Source organism: Carcharodon carcharias, chromosome 18 (genome assembly GCF_017639515.1).
Source record: "Carcharodon carcharias isolate sCarCar2 chromosome 18, sCarCar2.pri, whole genome shotgun sequence".
Classification (NCBI taxonomy): domain Eukaryota; kingdom Metazoa; phylum Chordata; class Chondrichthyes; order Lamniformes; family Lamnidae; genus Carcharodon; species Carcharodon carcharias.
In genome coordinates this window covers 42732950-42750958 of record NC_054484.1, presented here as the reverse complement: position 1 = coordinate 42750958, position 18009 = coordinate 42732950, and the positions used below count along the sequence as shown (strand labels likewise).

At 40.6% G+C, this 18009-nt stretch overlaps 1 protein-coding gene across 1 annotated transcript in view; it reads left to right on the top strand.

Annotated features, from left to right (window-relative positions):
• Positions 1-295: 295 nt before the first annotated feature.
• Positions 296-18009, top strand: part of cfap91 (cilia and flagella associated protein 91) — a 96847-nt gene continuing 79133 nt past the window's right edge. The window contains exons 1-2 of the mRNA XM_041211705.1: positions 296-462; positions 11115-11191. Of these exons, the coding sequence (XP_041067639.1) occupies positions 387-462; positions 11115-11191 (153 nt within the window). The 5' untranslated portion in view covers positions 296-386. The remainder of the gene's footprint in view (positions 463-11114; positions 11192-18009) is intronic.

The following is an 18009-nucleotide window of genomic DNA, read 5'->3' as shown; positions in this document are numbered from 1 at the left end:
CCCTCAAGTTTCAGATCAAGGAAAAAAATTAGAACCAGAATAATTTTCTCTTAAAAGATTGATTGATGGGGGGGGGGGGGGGGTGGTGGAGGAATGTGATGACATTAATTGAACAAGTTTATTATTATTAGAAATTCCTAACTCCCTTTCTCTGAAACGTGTTGCTGTAAACATACTAGTGGCTAGGTGGCGGAGTACGTGGATGTTCTCACCCACTCTGGGCCTCTCCTTCGCTGCGCCTGTTGCTATGGTTACCGTACGCTACAAAACAAGATTGCTGCTGAACGGATCCCTCCGGCGGAAAAAAAAAATGGGGCATTTAAACGGATGAATTGCAATCAATAACGCTTGGCGGGGTAATTCGCGGTCTTTCAAAGCGCAGCAGCATGAGTTTCACTGTCAGTCAGAGTCTGCAGGAGAAGCAGCGATTCAAACCGGAGCGAGCCCATGACTACATCTATGGTAAAGCAGCCTTACTATTGCTGTACTGCCTGCTGTTAGACTCCTTTCCAGATATCTTCCTTTGTCGTTTTGTACGGTTTCTTTTAACTTTTAAAAAAAATACACTCTTCCTCTCCCTCCTTGATTTGCTGCAATTTTCATTCTCCTTTCGTTACCGTGCACCCTCCAGTGCATCGTCCAAATGGCCCTTTCTGATGTGTGAATCCAGGTAGTGTACGTTGGCGAGCTGTTTGGCTATGCAGCTGAGTCTAATGCCGCCTTCCCTGGACAGAGAGATAGTAATTCGTCTCGGATGAGGGCGCAAAGCGGGCGCTATCCGATACGCAGTCCCTGATATTTAATCCATCTTGAACCAAGTCCCGCCCATGAACTGGTCCCAATGTCCCAGGAATCTGAAACCCTCCCGCCATTTTTCTTGCCATACGTCAACTTGCCAGATCCCCTATTTCTATTCTGAACAGCTTGGCACTGGGAGTAATCGAGAGATCTTTTAGGTCCTGCTTTTAAAACCATGCATACTGTTCAAGACTAAAAGGAGCAACAACCTTGACCGATTTCTCCTCCTCAATTTAGTGGTACCGAGGCCAGTTGTACTGCTTCAATTCTAATTGAGATTAACAAATTCAGTACAGGCCAGGGATTGGAGCTGGGACCAGCCTGGTGTCTGTGGAGCTCTACCAAGGCATTTCCTCACTGATCCATTGGGGGAAAACTTACTAGATTTTTGTTTTTTCTATATAGTTTCTCATTCATCAGGAAATTACCAACTTCACCACTGTAATAATTTAATTGTCAATTAGTCACCACCTTCTCGAGGGCAATTAGGGATGAGTAATAAATGCTGGCCTAAAGAAAACAAACATAATTTTCTAAAGGATGTTTTGTGCTTCAGTTCGCTATCCTTGACAGTAAAATTTGCGGTGCTGTAGTCTGTGTTTACAAATTGTTAATAAACAAGGGATCTTTCAATGATGTAGTCATTGACACAGTTGTGTTATCATACAATCAATTTTACCTCTTTAGTTTTCTCATTTAAGTTGTTAAAAATATGGATAAAAACAAAATGGAAAAATTGCTCAGCAGCTGTCACAAGTAGCACAGTCTGATGTTACAGGAACTGAATCTATATAAATCAGAGTGACAATACTATTTTAAAAACAAAATCTAATGCTCATTATAAAATATTATTAGTACAGATGGCCATTTTGAATGTTAATAGGTTGAAGGGATTTTTATAGTTTGATAACTTTTCATGGCAGCAGGTGGTGTAGTGACTGAATAGTTAAGCTCAGTGCTGTATCTGTCACTTTTCCCAGGTGTATTAAAGCAGGAGTATTTGGTTTGAGCATAGATAATTCAACATAAATTTTAAAAATGCTTCCCTGAGGAGAAATAACAATACATTGAAACTATATCTTTTTAAGAAGTACTATTGTTTTCATAAATATTTTATGGCATAAAAGGAGGCCATTCATTGCATCATGTCTGTGCCAGCCAAATAAGAGCTTTCCAGCCTAATCCCACTTTCCAGCTCTTGGTTGGTAACCTTGTAGGTTACTGCACTTCAGCTGTGTATCCAAGTGCTTTTTAAATATAATAAGGGTTTTGACCTCTACTTTGAGTTCTGGAGCCCCACTACATATCGGATGAATAGATTTCTCCTCAACTCTCCTCTAATCCTTCTGCCATTTACTTTAAATCTATGCCCCTGGTTATGGACCTCTCAACCAAGGAAAATAGGTCCTTCCTATCCACTTTATTTAGGCACCTCTTAATTTCATACATCTCAATTAGTTCTCCACTGTTAGATCCTGCAGCTCAGCAGGTAGCTCCCCTTCCCTGAAGTTCTGAGTTCAAGTCCCTCTCCAGGAGTTATTGACCACAAAAGGAGAGTTTGTGAAGCAGTTCAAGCAAGTTGATAATTAGCCTGCTAATCCTTCCAACACTCTCCCACAGGGAATTAAAGTGAGTGAAGATACAAATTAAACAGTTCTCCTCTGTTATTGGGAGGGCAAAACAACCCCAGCCTGTCCAATTTTCCCTTAGCTAAAATTCTCCATTCCCAGCAACATCCTGGTAAATCTCCTCTGTACTCTATCTAGAGTGATCATATTTTTCCTGTAATGTGGTGACCTGAGCTGTACCTGCTACTTTAGCTGTGGCTTAACTAGTGTTTTCTGAAGTTCTAACATAACTTCTCTTATGTTCTATGCTGTGGTTAATAAAGGAAAGCATTTTGTAATGCCTTCTTAACCACTATCCTTTTGTTCGCCTGCTTTCACAAATTTGTGGACACATAGGCCAAGGTCTTTCTATAGTCTCTGTTCTTCTATACTTCTTAGTATCTGACCATTTCTATAGTTATTTATTTATGTTTTTTTATTTATTTTATCCATTCATCACTAAGGCCAGCACTTATTGCCCATCTCTAATTGCCCTTGAGAAAGTGGTGGTGAACTGCCTTCTTGAACCACTTCATGCCATTTGGTGGAGGTACAAGGCAAGCACATTGTTTTTGAACACATCATTCAGTGGCATTGCACCTCAATTAGTAACTGTGTTTGATAGTACATTACTATTTAAACATAATGATCCATGGTATTTTGCTTATATTTGAGATATTCTGGAAAATCTATTCTGTTCAATTATTTGCTCATTTATTTGTACAATTTAAAAGTGTAGTAATTGCATTTTTCTTTCAGCTTTCTGCCTTTCTATCAATACCAGTGATCATTGCCCTGAAGTGTAGTACTTATGGTATTGAAATAGTAAACCAGAGGTTGTGATTTCAAATCTCAGTGGCCAGTTGTGAAATTGCATTCAATAAATTTGGAATTTTATGGGGTAGCATTAAAAAAGTCACCATAAAATCTTAATGCAAAAGCTAAACACTGGATGCTGTGAATCTGAAATTGAAACAGAAAAATGCTGGAAATACAGAGCAGGTCTGGCAGCATCTGTGGAGAGCTCTGATGAAAGGTCACGGACTTGAAAGATTAATTCTGTTTCACTTTCCACAGATACTGCCAGACTTGCTGAGTATTTCCAGCATTGTCTGTTTTTATTACCATGAAACCTGTCAGATTATTGTAAAAACACAATTGATCAATAATGATTTTCAGAGAAGGTAAACTACCACCGCATAACTCCCACCCCATTCTATGTTTGACTCTTATGGAGGACCTTTGAGGTGTTATAGCAGGATTCTCAATTGTTTTTAGGGTAACAACTGAGAGGCAATAAATGTGGTCATGCCAGCATGCCCAGACCCAGATAACGAATAATAAAAATAAATTGCTGAAAAAAGAGACGCCGAAGCTTTTCACCTTGCACTCATCAGGACATCAGCAAAAATACAAAATGCAAAGGGAACAACAATTTTTATTTCACAAGATTGGTTGGTTAGCAAGTGGATTCTGATTGGTAGGACATTACCACGGAGAATGTACCAGTTAACTGATGACTGACTTTTAAATGCCAAGCTTTGTTTAAATTCAAACCAAGCAGGTTGACTCTGATTGGTCAAGGCATTGCCCTGGGGAATAAACCAGGGCATGGCTGTTGCCTGTTCTGTTCAGTTGAAAGAGGCGCAATGTGTGTACATGTTCTTTCTGCTTGCAAAGAACAGGGTTCTGTGTATTAATATATGTAGCTTCTAGCACACATAAGTGTGCCCACACTGTGAGCCTGACTGATAATCTTAAGTTGGTTGTCAGCGTAATTCTTAGAACACTCAGGATTGTTTAGCAAATGTTGTCCAACCGTGGAATCCCATCTAACGTTGGACACTGTGTTTTGAATTTTGCAAGTACGGACTGGTTGGTGATGATCAGTACCTTGCCTTTTGCGAGCAGCCAAGGAGACACTGGTGTGGACTTGATTTTCCAGACAGGCTTCTCATTAGAAACATCAAACTTTATTTACAGGCTGCAGCAGCAATTACATGCTCCCATTAAGCTTCACAACTAGAAGAAGAACTCCCACTCTAAGGTTCACCGCGCTTAGGGCTGATTCGATCACACTTTTGCACGATACTATACAACAAAATAAGTCTTAAAACTAAAATTATTACATTCCTTAAAGCTACAATTACAACATCCCTCCCCTTTAAATTTTTTGTACAGTTTGTATTTACAAGAACTCTACCTTCATGGCATTACAAATATATACAAGGGTCATGGAATTATAAGTTCAGTCTGTCAGGTGGTTTCCGAATCCAGGCTCCATGACTTTCGAATCTCTTACTGGATCCACATTATCTGGGACTGCAGCAACATCAGGTACCTCTTTAGCCACAGGCAGTTCAGTGTTATCTACAACGACAGAGACATCTAGTATGTCTACCCATGGTTAAACAATTTCAACAGGGATCACAGTTTCTACAATGGTTGCAGGTAAAACATCATTTTCTTGGGGTATCTCCCTTCTTCTCAAATGATGCACGTGTTTTCAGGTGATTCGGCCCTCCACTTCTATGTGGTATGTGAAGGGTCCGGTCACAGAAACTATTACAGCAAGTAACCAACTCAATCCACCACCGAGGTTTCGTACATATACTGCTTCACCAACAGTAAATTCTTGCTCACGACTATGCAAATCACGAGAGCCTTTTGACCCCCTTGACTTTTCTCCACCTTCCCCTCCAAATTGGGAAGTACCAGGCTGAATCTCACTGGAAGGCATCACTTCATAAGTAACTCTGAAGGCGTTCAACCTGTAGTAGTGTGGGGGTTTGTTCTGCAGTGAAACAGGAAACATAAAAGTTTAGTCTCCGTTGATCCTCCTGATAATTTTTTCATCCCAGCTTTAAAAGCCTGTACTGCTCTCTCAGCTAATCCGTTAGACGACGGATGATATGGTGCCATCTTTACGTGTTTGATACGATTTAGGCTCACAAATCTTTGAAATTCGGGGCTAGTAAACGCAATACCATTGTCAGAGACAATTACTTCTGACAATCCATGTATAGAAAAGCTCTGGTGTAACTTTTCTGTAGTTGGACATGATATTGGCAACCTAAGCTCGTACACATCTAGCCATTTGGAATGTGGTCAATTGTTAGTAGGAACATGGGGCCTAGAAAAGGACCAATGTAATCCATGTGCAGTCTCACCCTGGGCCTACCAGGCCATTCCCACAGGTGCAATGGGGCCAAAAAACAGGTAACTTCTGTAGTTGTTGGCATTGTATACAATGTTTAACCATCTTCTTAATATCACTGTCCATGACCGGCCACCAGATGTAACTTTGCATGATCATCTTCATTCTTGAGATTCCTGGATGTGCGCTGTGCAACTCTGCCAAGAGTGGTTCCCTTCCTTGTGAAGGAACAACTACTCGTGTACTCCATAACAGGATACCATCCTAATGGCTCAATTAATTCCTTTGCATGAAGAATGGCTTCAATTCATCAGGGACCGGTCCCTGGGACCATCCTTCCAACATTTGGTCTCTCGCTCAAGATCATGATTCATCCAGTCTCTTATCTGCCTCTTGTAGACTGGCGAGGAATCTAGGAAATTCATCATTAATACAATCTCTTGGGGAATTGGGGCATGTTCATTGCTCTCCTGCAAAGGAAGGCGACTTAAGGCATCAGCATTGGCTATTTGCATCCCTGGTCTTTGCACAAAAGTGTATTCGTATGCTGATAAAATTAGAACCCATCTTTTGAATTCGTGCAGAAGCAGTGGGAGAGAGAGCTTCACTGAACAGACCCAAGAGCGGTTTGTTGGCAGACACTATCATAAAGTGTCAGCCATGTACATATTGATGGAATTTTTTAACTCCGAAAATAATCGATTGATCCTTCTTCCTCAGTTTGTGAATACCCTTTCTTGGCCGTGGAAAGGGTCCTGGATGTGTAGCCTATCGGCCTTTCTGAACTGTCGTCCATCTTGTGCGATAGTACCGCTCCTATGCCATAGATGGACGCGTCACAGGTTAGTACCAGTTCCTTTGTTGGGTCGTAGTGTACTAACAAGTTTGAAGAGTACAATAGTTGTTTAACTTTCTCGAAGGCTTCTTCACGGGGTAATTTCCAAACCCACTTAATAAGGAATGTAGAGGGGCTAGGACCATTGATAAGTTGGGTAGAAATTGACCATAATAATTAAGCATACCTAAGAATGACTTGAGTTCAGAGACATTTTTAGGCAAAGGTGCCTCCTTAATAGCCTTAGTCTTTTCTTCTACCAGGTGTAACCCTTGGGCATCCACCCAGTGGCCCAAATAAATGACTTCACTTGCCTGAAAGGTACACATTTTTCTTTTTAAGTACACTCCTTCCAAAAATTGTTTCAAGACTTCCCAATATTAGCCAAGTGTTCAGTTTCCATGAAGCCTGTCATTAGGACGTTGTCCAGGTACACCACGGCTTGATCCTTGTAATCCTTGTAGCAAACTCTCCATCATCCTCCGGAAAATTGTGCAGGCCGAAGAAACACCGAAGGGCAGAAGCATGTATTAATATAACCTTTCGTGGGTGTTTATGGTCACAAACTCTCTGGAGCTATCATCCAGTTCCAGCTGCTGAAACGTGTGACTCATATCTAGTTTAGTATAAGTTGTTCCTCCTGCTAATTTAGCATAGAGGTCCTCAATCTTGGGGATAGGGTACTTGTCCAACTTGGCAGCTTTGTTTACTGTTAGCATATAGTCCACACGGATCCAGATGATCTTATCTAGTTTTAAGACAGGGACTATAGGTGCTACCCATTCTGAGAATTGAACCGGCTATATGGCCCCCCAGTCTCTCTAAATAGTTCAATCCAGTGTCAACCATCTCCTTCAGAACATATGGCACCGACCTTTAAAGAAACGAGTTGCTTCTGAGCCAACAAAGATCTTAGCTTGTAGGCATTTGATTCTCCCTAGTTTGTCTTGAAAAACCTTGTCATATTTCTTTAGCAGCTCTGACAGTCCGCCTACTCGCAGCTAGAAAATTTCCAGACCAATTTAGTTTAATTTCTTTCAATGAATCATGACCCAGAAGGCTTGGTCCTTCACCTTCTACTATCATCGCTGGGAGTTGTGCTGTTTGGTGCTTATAATAAACAGATACAATGGTAATATCTTTCATTTGGATTGTTTCGCCAGTATAAATTTTCAATTTGGCTGAAGTCTGTTCCAAATTCAATTGTTGAGTAAAAGCAAAATACTTCGGATGCTAGAAATCTGAAACAAAAACAGAAAATGCTGGAAAACCTCAGCAGATCTAATAGCATCTGTGGGAAGAGAAACAGAATTGACATTTCGAATCCGTATGACCCTTTAGAACTCTGAAGGAGGGTCACATGGACTCGAAATGTCAGCTCCGTTTCTCTCTTCACAGATGCTGTCAGACCTGCTGAGTTTTTCCAGAATTTTCTGTTTTTTGTTTCAATTGCTGAGTACTCTTGTTTAAATATTTGAATGTGTGCTCTCCCACTACAATGGCTGAAGCACCAGTGTCCACTTCCATCATTAAAGGTTTTCCATTTACCTGCAGAATAACAGTGATTGGCTCAGTCTTCTCTACCTTTACATTAAGTAGGGAGTAAATATCAGAATTGTTGGTTTCTGGTTCTTCCACATTATGTACTTCGATTAACTTAGTTTGCTGCCTGGGCGCCTGTCTCAATCTTGCTTTACATTGCTTCAGTATGTGCTCTCTTTTATGGCAAAAATAGCACTCCACCATTTTAAAATGGTAGGTTTCAGGAGTATGATTGCTTCCAATTGGTAACAATTCATTTTCAGATTTACTGATGAGCTGTTTCCTGTATTTAAATTTTCGGGTAGCAGCACTGTCTCCTGCTTCGCAGTGGAGCCCAAGCTCTTCACGCCACATCCGGCTATCTGCTCCTGGCCCAACTGGAAAATGGCGCCATTTTGTGGACCTTATATAGCCTGAGCGTCCCATTTGGCGCTTTCCATCGTGAGTGCTATTTCCAATGTTTTTTTAAAATTGAGGTTTACTTCAGCTAATAATCGTCGTTGAATGGCATCATCTTGCACACCTCAGACCAAATGATCCCAGAGCATATCACTAGGCATTTCCCTGAAATCACAGTGTTCAATCAGTTGTTTCAATTTCGCCATGTATATAGCAATGGTCTGCCCGGGGCTATAACCCCTGAGTTAAACCTGATCCTCTGCATGGTCACTGAAGGTTTTAGATTGAAAGTGTCCCTTAACGGGGTCTACCAATTCACCAAAGGCCTTCGATTCGGGGGCGTTCAGGGCCGTCAAACTTCAGATTAAATTATAGGTTTTACTCTGGCAAATGCTTAGGAGAATTGCTCTCCTCTTTTCCTCCCCTGTTATTTCATTTGCCTGGAAATAGAACCCAAGACGTTCTACATATTGACACCAATCCTCTGTGGATGGCTCGAAGGGGTCAATCCTGCCAAAATGTAGCATATCTGATGAGTATATCTTGCTTTTTTTCTTTTTAAACAAAATACTCACAGTCACTGGGTGAGGATCAATCCTGTGGAACCAATCCTGTCCTTATCACCAGTTTGTTATAGACCTGATTTTCCAGACAGGTTTCTCATTAGAAACATCAAACCTTATTTACAGGCTGCAGCAGCAGTTACATGTTTCCATCAAGCTCCACAACTGGAAGAACTCCCACTCTTCCCCGTGCTTAGAGCTGAATAGTTCACACTGTCACGTGATACTATACAACACAATAAGTCTTAAAGCTACAGTCACTACATTCCTTAAAGCTACAATTACTACAGATATGATCCACCAGTCTCTAAGATGTATGGCCTACATACCTAGCATCACACCAACACTGAAATTCATGTTCCACATTACTCTTTGTGTGATAGACACAATAGCTTTTTGGCTTGACAGCAGTCCTCTGTTAGTGGTGAACACCACTCATGTTGCTACTGAATAGTAGCAGTGTGGAATGGCTAACTTCACCTGTTGCTCAAATTTTTGAGGTACATTGCCTTTCTAAGGAGTAGAAACATGAGTGGTGTTCACCACTAACAGGATGCTGCCATCAAACCAAAAAGATGTTCTGCCCATCACACGAATAAGAAATGTGATGTATGACTTTCAGTACTGGTGCGATGCTAGGGATGTAGGCCGTACATCCCAAAGACTGGTGGATCATATCAAACAGCATGTCCCTTTGGAGGTTCGCATAAAGTAAGGTACTGATCATCACCAACCAGTCTGTACTTGCAAAACTCAAAATACAGTGTCCAACAATAGATGTTATTCCATGATTGGACAACATTTGTTAAACAATCCTGAATGTTCTAAGCATTACACTTACAACCAATTTAAGATTATCATTTGGGCTCACAGTGTGTCACATTTATGTGTGCTAGAAGCTACATATATTAATCCACAGAGCCCTGTTCTTTGCAAGCAAAAAAAACACGTACACACATTGCGCTTGTTTCAACTGAGCAAAATAGGTGACAGCCATGCTCTGGTTTATTCCCCAGGGCAATGCCTTGACTAATCAGTCAACCTGCCTGGTTTAAATTTAAACAAAGCTTGGCAGTTAACTGCCAGTCTTCAGTTAACTGATGCATTCTCCATGGCAATGCTCTGCTAATCAGAGTCCATTTGCCAACCGTTCAGCACCCTTCCCATGAAGTATAAATTGTTGTTCCCTTTGCATTTCATATTCTTGTGAATGTATTGATAAGTGCAGGACAAAAAGTTTCGACATGTTTCTTTTTAGCAATATTTAAGTAAGTGACTAAAAATAAATCCTAACTTTTTTTGGTGGTGTACTTGTGTGATTTGGGTGAAAGGCAAAATTAGGGCACATATCCACCATTTTATTGTCCTGTTTTAGAATTCCAATGGGGAGTAGGTGGCCACTTCTGTCCATCAGCTCCATTGTTGCATTATAAGAATTGGGACTGTTGAGATAGCATCCAAATTTAGAGGTTCCACCTTTTATATGGTAAATGTATAAGCAGCATAAATGATGTTCACAATGTCATTTCCAATGGCAGTCCATCTTATTATAGATTGATTGCTGACCTATGAGAGATTGATTGCTAATAGGAAAATGGCAGTGATACAAAGGAACGTGTTACGATGAAAATTTCTTCTTTTGGCTAGAGCTATCCTTTGCCCCTTACCACCAATGCTGCTAGCATGTCTACATGAGATGGCAAAATTCCAATGACCACTGTAAGTAGTGTAGGTGCCCAGCCCATTTATATAAATGACCTAGGGATGAGATTTGCAATGCCAATGCTGGGACAGACTGACAGGCAGAAATCCTGCTGTGCTGTAAATCTGAGCTGCAGTGGCTCAACTGAAATTTCCAAGCCACGTTTCCCTGCTGGGTCTCCAGCAGTTTCAGCTATTGCTGTTTTTAACTTGGCTGTGTGGTTTTCAGAAATGGCATCTTCCCAGAATATACATGTAATTAACTTTTGTATGAATTACAACACAATGAAAATATAACCAAATTAATGAATTTATTTGGAAATTTATATTACACTTAGATGAGTTCTTAAAAACAAGTTAACTACTTGAAACTGAGGGATTCATGTTGGTGACTCCTATTATCAGTGGTCATCCTTATTGTAATTATATACATCAATACTTCTTATCAAGTTAGAAAAAAATTCTGATGATGAGCTATTGAATAACAAAATGACTTCTTTTGTCCGTCGCAGATCCTTTGTATTCAGTAGCTAGCGAGAAGGATCATGCCAAGATGTCCATGAAGGCATTCACATCCGTTAACAGATTAGTGAGTACTGGCAAATGTATTTTATCAATGTGATGTGATCTAAAAATAAATTATTCACTAGAATAAGTTGAGGGGTAAATGTGTTGGCAATTCTTTCAGCTTACTAATGAAACAAATAGAAATTCATAGAATACTTAGCTTGGCAAATATATTATTGTCTAGCATCCTCTATTGTTATCATTTTTTTCTGGAAATATTATTCAATCTCTATATTTTTTCTGAATTCCCAGGTTTCTTCAGATAGCCCTTCTGCCATAGTGATATTTTGAGATGCATCTTAGATGCTTATGACAATAATTGGTACAGCTATCTATATTCTATCCTTTCCAATCCCACATGACAAATCCTTTTGGTTCTCTCAGGCACTGCTCTGGATTGTCCTTAAGGAAACTGCCCATTTCTGGACAGCATAAATCAGGCTGGCAAGTAAAATAGGGTGAAATTCTGCCTTTAAAAATGTTCACCAGATTTTTCTTTGCAGGACCTGCTATGATTCTGATTTGTGTGCCAGATGTGCCACAACTGAATTTGAATGAAGTGGGCAGAGGCATGGCCAAATGTTCCTTATTACCCTGCCTTTCTGCCCATTTGCACCTGAAAACTAAAGCCATTGCAAAGGTGGCTCACAGGCAGAAAGAGATCAAGAAGGTGACTGGCCATAAACTGTTTTTGTTTGGACTTTTTTAACTTGAAACTGCAATATTTGAGCATTTGTAGGAACCTTGTTGAATTTGCTAAGGATTTAAAAGGTACCCTTCATAATTAAATAATGGACTTATCTCTGGGGCTTCCTTTTTTGCTGACTTTTTAGCAGAGGAGGGTTAATATGGAGGAGGAAAGGATGAAAACTAGGAGAACACAGCATCATATGCACAGTCAACATCTGACCTATAGGTATTTGTATCACAGAGGACCATTCTGGATTTTTCATATAGGGAGTGTCCACGAAGTTTGCACTTTCCTCCTGACACCATCACAAAGATGTGCCTCCCTTGGACCCTGACCTACATCCTCTTTCAATTAGGGGCTCTCACTATCTTGTCTGTGGCTTTGACAGCATTTTTATGCATCCAGATGCTTCAGAATGACTCCTGGTAACATAATCACATCAGTCAATGAGTGGGTCAGTGCTTCATTAGACAGGTCATGGATGCATTTTTCAGGCATACTGCAGTGTTGATTTTGACTGGAATGTTGAATGTTCCACAAAAAAAGGACTTAATTTTCCTCCCCATGTACAGTCTCTTCCTACCGACATCTGTGACTCTTCCAATACCCTACATCACTTAGACCATAAGAACATAAGACACAAGAGCAGAAGTAGGCCATTCGGCCCATCGAGTCTGCTCCGCAATTCAGTGAAATCATGGCTGATTGATAATCCTCAATTCTGCTTGTCTGCCTTTTCCCCATAACCCTTGATTCCCTTACTGATTAAAAATCTATCTCCGCCTTGAATATACTTAATGACCCAGCCTCTACAGCCCACTTCGGTAAAGAATTCCACAGATTCACTACCCTCTGAGAGAAGAAATTCCTCCTTCTCTCTGTTTTAAATGGGTGATCTCTTACTCTGAGATTATGCCTTCTGATCCTAGACTCCCCCACAAGGGGAAACAATCTCTCAGCATCTACCCTGTCAAGCCCCCTAAGAATCTTATATGTTTCTATAAGGTCGCCTCTCATTCTTCTAAACTCCAGTGACTACAGGCCCAACCTACTCAACCTCTCCTCATAAGAAAATCCCTCCACACCCGGGATCAGCTTAGTGAACCTTCTCTGGACTGCCTCTAATGCCAGTATATCTTTCCATAGATAAGGGGACCAAAACTGTTCACAGTATTTTAGATGTGACCTAACTAGTGCCGTGTATAGTTTTAGCAAGACTTCCCTATTTTTATACTCCATCCCCTTTGAAATAAACATTCCATTTGCCTTCCCTATTCCCTGCTGAACTTGTATGTTAGCTTTTTCTGATTCATGCACGAGAACCCCCAAATCCGTCTGTGCTGCAGCTTTCTGCGGTCTTTCTCCATGTAAATAATATTCAGCTCCTTTATTCTTTCTGCCAAAGTGCATAACCTCACATTTTCCCACATTTTATTCCATCTGCCAAGTTTTTGCATACTCACTCAACCTGTCTTTATCCCTCTGTAGAATCTTTGTGCCATCCACAGCGCTTGTCTTCCCACCTATTTTTGTGTCATCCGCAAACTTGATGGTAGTACATTCACTTCCCTCGTCCAAGTCATTAATATATATTGTAAATAATTGTGGTCCCAGTACTGATCCCTGTGGCCCTCTACTAGTTAAAGGCTGCCATCCTGAAAATCACCCCCCCTCTTATCCCAACTCTGTCTTCTATTAGTTAGCCAATCCTCTATACATGTTAATACACTGCCCCCAACTCCATGGACTCTTATCTTATTAAGTAGCCTTATGTGTGGTACCTTATCGAATGCCTTCTGGAAATCCAAATATATTACATCTACTTGTTCTCCTTTATCTATCCTGCTTGTTACCTTCTCAAAGAATTCTAATAAATTTGTCAGACATGATTTCCCCTTCATGAAGCCGTGCTGACCCTGCTTGATTATATTATGCATTTCTAAATGCTTTGCTATTACATCCTTTATTGTAGACCCTAACATTTTCCCAACGATGGGTGTTAAGCTAACTGGCCTCCAGTTACCTGTTTTTTTGTGTCCCTCCCTTTTTGAATAAGGATGTTACATTGGCAGTTTTCCAATCCTTTGGGACTTTCCAGAATCTAAGGATTCTTGGAAGATTACTACCAGTGCATCCACTACCTCTGTAGCTATTTCCTTTAATTTCCTAGGATGCAACCCACCAGGGGACCTATCGGTCTTTAACCCCATTAGTTTCCCTAGTACTTTTTCACTAGTGATAGTTATTGTACTTATTTCCTCCCTCCTCTTTTAGGAGGTAGCAAGCAGGATAGATAAAGGGGGAGCCAGTAGATGTAATATATTTGGATTTCCAAAAGGTGTTCAATAATTAATACTAATTATTTAGTAATTTTGGAACGCTATTAGTGTAAAGACGAAAGTATTCATTCAACTCCTCTGCCATTTCTTGGTTCCCCATTATTATTTCCCCAGCCTCATTCTCTAAGGGGCCTATGTTCACTTTGGCATTGAAACTGCAATATTTGAGCTCTTCTTTTTTGTATATTTATAAAAAACTCTTACTGCCTGTTTCTATATTACTTGCTAGTTTATCCTCAAAGTTTATTTTCTCCCTCTATTTCTTTGGTCATCTTTTGTTGGTTTTTGAAACTTTCCCAATCCTCTGGCTTACCACTAATCATTCCCATATTGTATGTTTTTTTTCTTTCAACTTGAAACTATCCTTAACTTCCTTGGTTGACCATGGTTGGTTTATCCCCTTCCTAAAATCCTTCTTCCTCCCTGGGCTATATCTTTGTTGTGAGTCATGAACTATTTTCTTAAACATCTGCCATTGTTCATCAACCGTATTTTTCCGCTAAACTCGTTTTCAAGTCCACTCCATCCAACTCTGCCCTCATTCCTTTGTAATTACTCTTATTTAAGTTTAGCACAGCTGTTTCTGATCCAAGTTTCTCATTCTCAAACCGAATGCTAAATTCTACCATGTTATGGTCATTGTTTCCTAGGGGATCTTTTACTTTGAGATCATTTATTAAACCTGCCTCATTACACATTGCCTGATCCCTGATTGGATCCACAACATATTGTTCTAGGAAACTGTCCCGAATACACTCAATGAATTCTTGTTCATAACTACCTCTGCCAATTTGATTTACCCAATCCACATGAAGATTAAAGCATGATGATTAATGCATTGCCTTTTTTACATGCCCTCATTATCTCCTGATTTTTTTCTCTGTCCTACAGTATAGCTCCTGTTAAGGAGCATATAGATTACTCCCACCAGGGTTTTCCTCCCCTTGATATTTCTTACCTCCATCCATCTAGTTTCTACATCTTCTGATCCAAGATAATTTCTTGCTATCGTGCTTATTCCTTCTCGTACTAACAAAGCTACCCCACCAACATTATCTTCCTGCCTGTCACTTACCCCTGAATATTTAGTCCCTAGCTTTGATCTCCTTGTAGCCATCTCTCTGTAATGGCTGTAAGATCATAACCATTAATCTCTATTTGTGCCGTTAATTCATTTATTTTGTTCCAAATTCAACGCACATTTAAGTAAAGAGCCATTAATTTGCCTTTTTTACAATTTTTTCCCCCTTTGACTCTATTTGCTACTTTTTTTTATGTTTGTACACTCTGCCCCTTCCTGTCACACTCTGGGTATCATTATCTAAATAGCTGCCCTGCAATGCTACCATATCCTTTTGCTTTGTAAGCCTATGTATCCCCTCTCCAGAACCCTCCCCCCTTCTATTTAGTTTAAAGCCCTCCCTACAGCCCTAGTTATTTGATTCGCCAGGATACTAGTCCCAGCACAGTTCAAGTGAAGCCCATCACACCAGAACAGCTCCCTTTTACCCCAGTACTGGCGCCAGTGCCCCATGAACTGAAATCGCATCCGTTTCCAATTTCCTGGCCCTAACCATTTCCTTTTCACTTTTCACCAGAATGGACTCAGAGCTCTCTGCTTCTTCCTCAAACAGAGGCCCAACCAGTCCATATCCACCACCACCCTCCTCTGCCTTGCTGAGCTTGTTCTCACTGAACAACTTTTCCTTCGACTCCACTCATTTCCTCCAAATAAAAGGTGTTGCTGTGGTTACCCACATGAGTCCTAGCTATGCCTACCCTTTTGTGGCATACGTGGAACATTCATTATTACAGTCCTACATGGGACCTCTCTCATTTCTTTTTCCATTACATTGACAACTGTATCAATGCTATTTCCTGCTCTAGCCATGAACTGGAAAATTTCATTGACTTTGTTTCCAATTTCCACCCTTCTCTGACCTTCACCTGACCCATCTCTGACTCTTCCCTTCCTTAAATCTCTCCTTCCCTCCATCCTATCACAGATTTTCTGTTTTGTGGGCACTATAAGACCACATTTGGAGTAATGTGTACAGAATCGTTCACCTTATTTAAGGAATGATATCACTGTGTTGGAAGCGGTTCAGAGAAGGTTTACCAGACTAACACCTGAAATGGGTGGATTATCTCATGAGGAGAGGTTGGACAGGCTAGGCTTGTATCCGCTGGAGTTTGGAAGACTAAGAGGTGACTTGATTTGAAACATATAAGATCCTGAGGGGTCTTGACAGGGCAGATGTGGAGAGGATGTTGCCTCTTGTGGAAAAATCTAGAACTAGGGGTCACCCTTTAAAAATAAAGGGTCATCCATTTAAAACCAAGCTGAGGTGAAATTTTTTCACTCAGAGGGTCGTGAGTTTTTGGAACTCTCTTCCTGAAAAGGTGGTGGAAGCAGTCTTTGGATATTTTTAAGGCAGAGGGGGATAGATTCTTGTTAAGCAAGGGGGCAGTGGGTTATTGGGGGTAGGTGCGATGCAGATTTCAGGTTACTATCAGATCAGCCATGACCTTATTAAATGGCAGAGCAGGCTTGAGAGGCTGAATGGCCTACTTCTGCTCCTTGTTCATATGTTTGTTCTTCCTGCCCTCCTTACCTTTCTACTGGCTTAAAAGCTATTACATTTCTTTCTATCTTCAGTTCTGATAAAAGGTCATCGACCTGAACATTAACTCTGTTTCTCTCCACGGATGCTACCTGACTGCTCCCTATTTCCAGCATTTTTGTTTTTATTTCAGATTTTTGTGTCTGCTATATTTTGCTTTTGTATTAGTGACTGATTCAGCAAGGTCTTGAATACTGCCAGGATCTTTGTACAACAGACAATTGGAATTCTGAAGTCCTGTTTTCAATGCCTGGACAGCTCAGGGGTGAAGAAGGAAAAGGTGCTGCAGCCCAATCTGCTCCTTGTGGCACTGAATCCCTGGAAAGAGAGGAGATAGGCCATGACAACCTGTTGTCAGAAGGATATGCTAACAGGCAAGAGATCATCAACAACAACTTCCAATTAAAAAGGTTACCCTCTATTGAATGACACAATAAAGCCCTTCACAATTCCTTACCTTTCTCTCCAGATAACTCTTCAGTCAATCTGTAATACTCTCAATATCTTCTCTGGGAGAGAATATTTAGAAACATCAATCTCCATATTTTACATCTCCCTTGATAAAATATTCAAATATGTTGACTTGTCAGAAATGTATCTGCTAACTACCATTTGTCCCTTCATTATGCCACACTGCTACTTGTTAAGAGGATGATTACCCCTTGTGTCAAACACTCTTTTCACATTTAACCTTAGTCTTTTACTTCGACAAGGTATTACCTCACTATTGGATGGTTGTGAAGTTTGTGACCAGAACTTTATCGATGGAACTATTGAGGACTGATGGGCCATTCATCACAATGAAGCCAATGTTCTTGAAGGGCTTCTTTCCAGAGCCATATTGCTGTGTGCCTAATATCTAGTAGGACCAGACTAGAAGCTACAGTCTGTGCTGGTTTTGGAGAGAGCCACATTGATGCTGAAATATTGTCATTGCCAGTGAAGAGCAACAACAAAAGTGGCTGCAATTTGCAGTCAACTGGTGATAGGCACGGGCTCAGCTGGGCTAATTGTCTGCATTTTAGCGGTTGAATAATGCCAATTAAGTACTCAAAGCCCCAAGTTTGCATTCTCTTCAAGTAGTCATTGCCACAGTGGAAATACCAAATACCCTTAAAGCCTTTTCCTGATGTTTTGAAGTTGATTTGATTTCTGGACCACCAAAGGCACCAGGGTCTTTCTCATG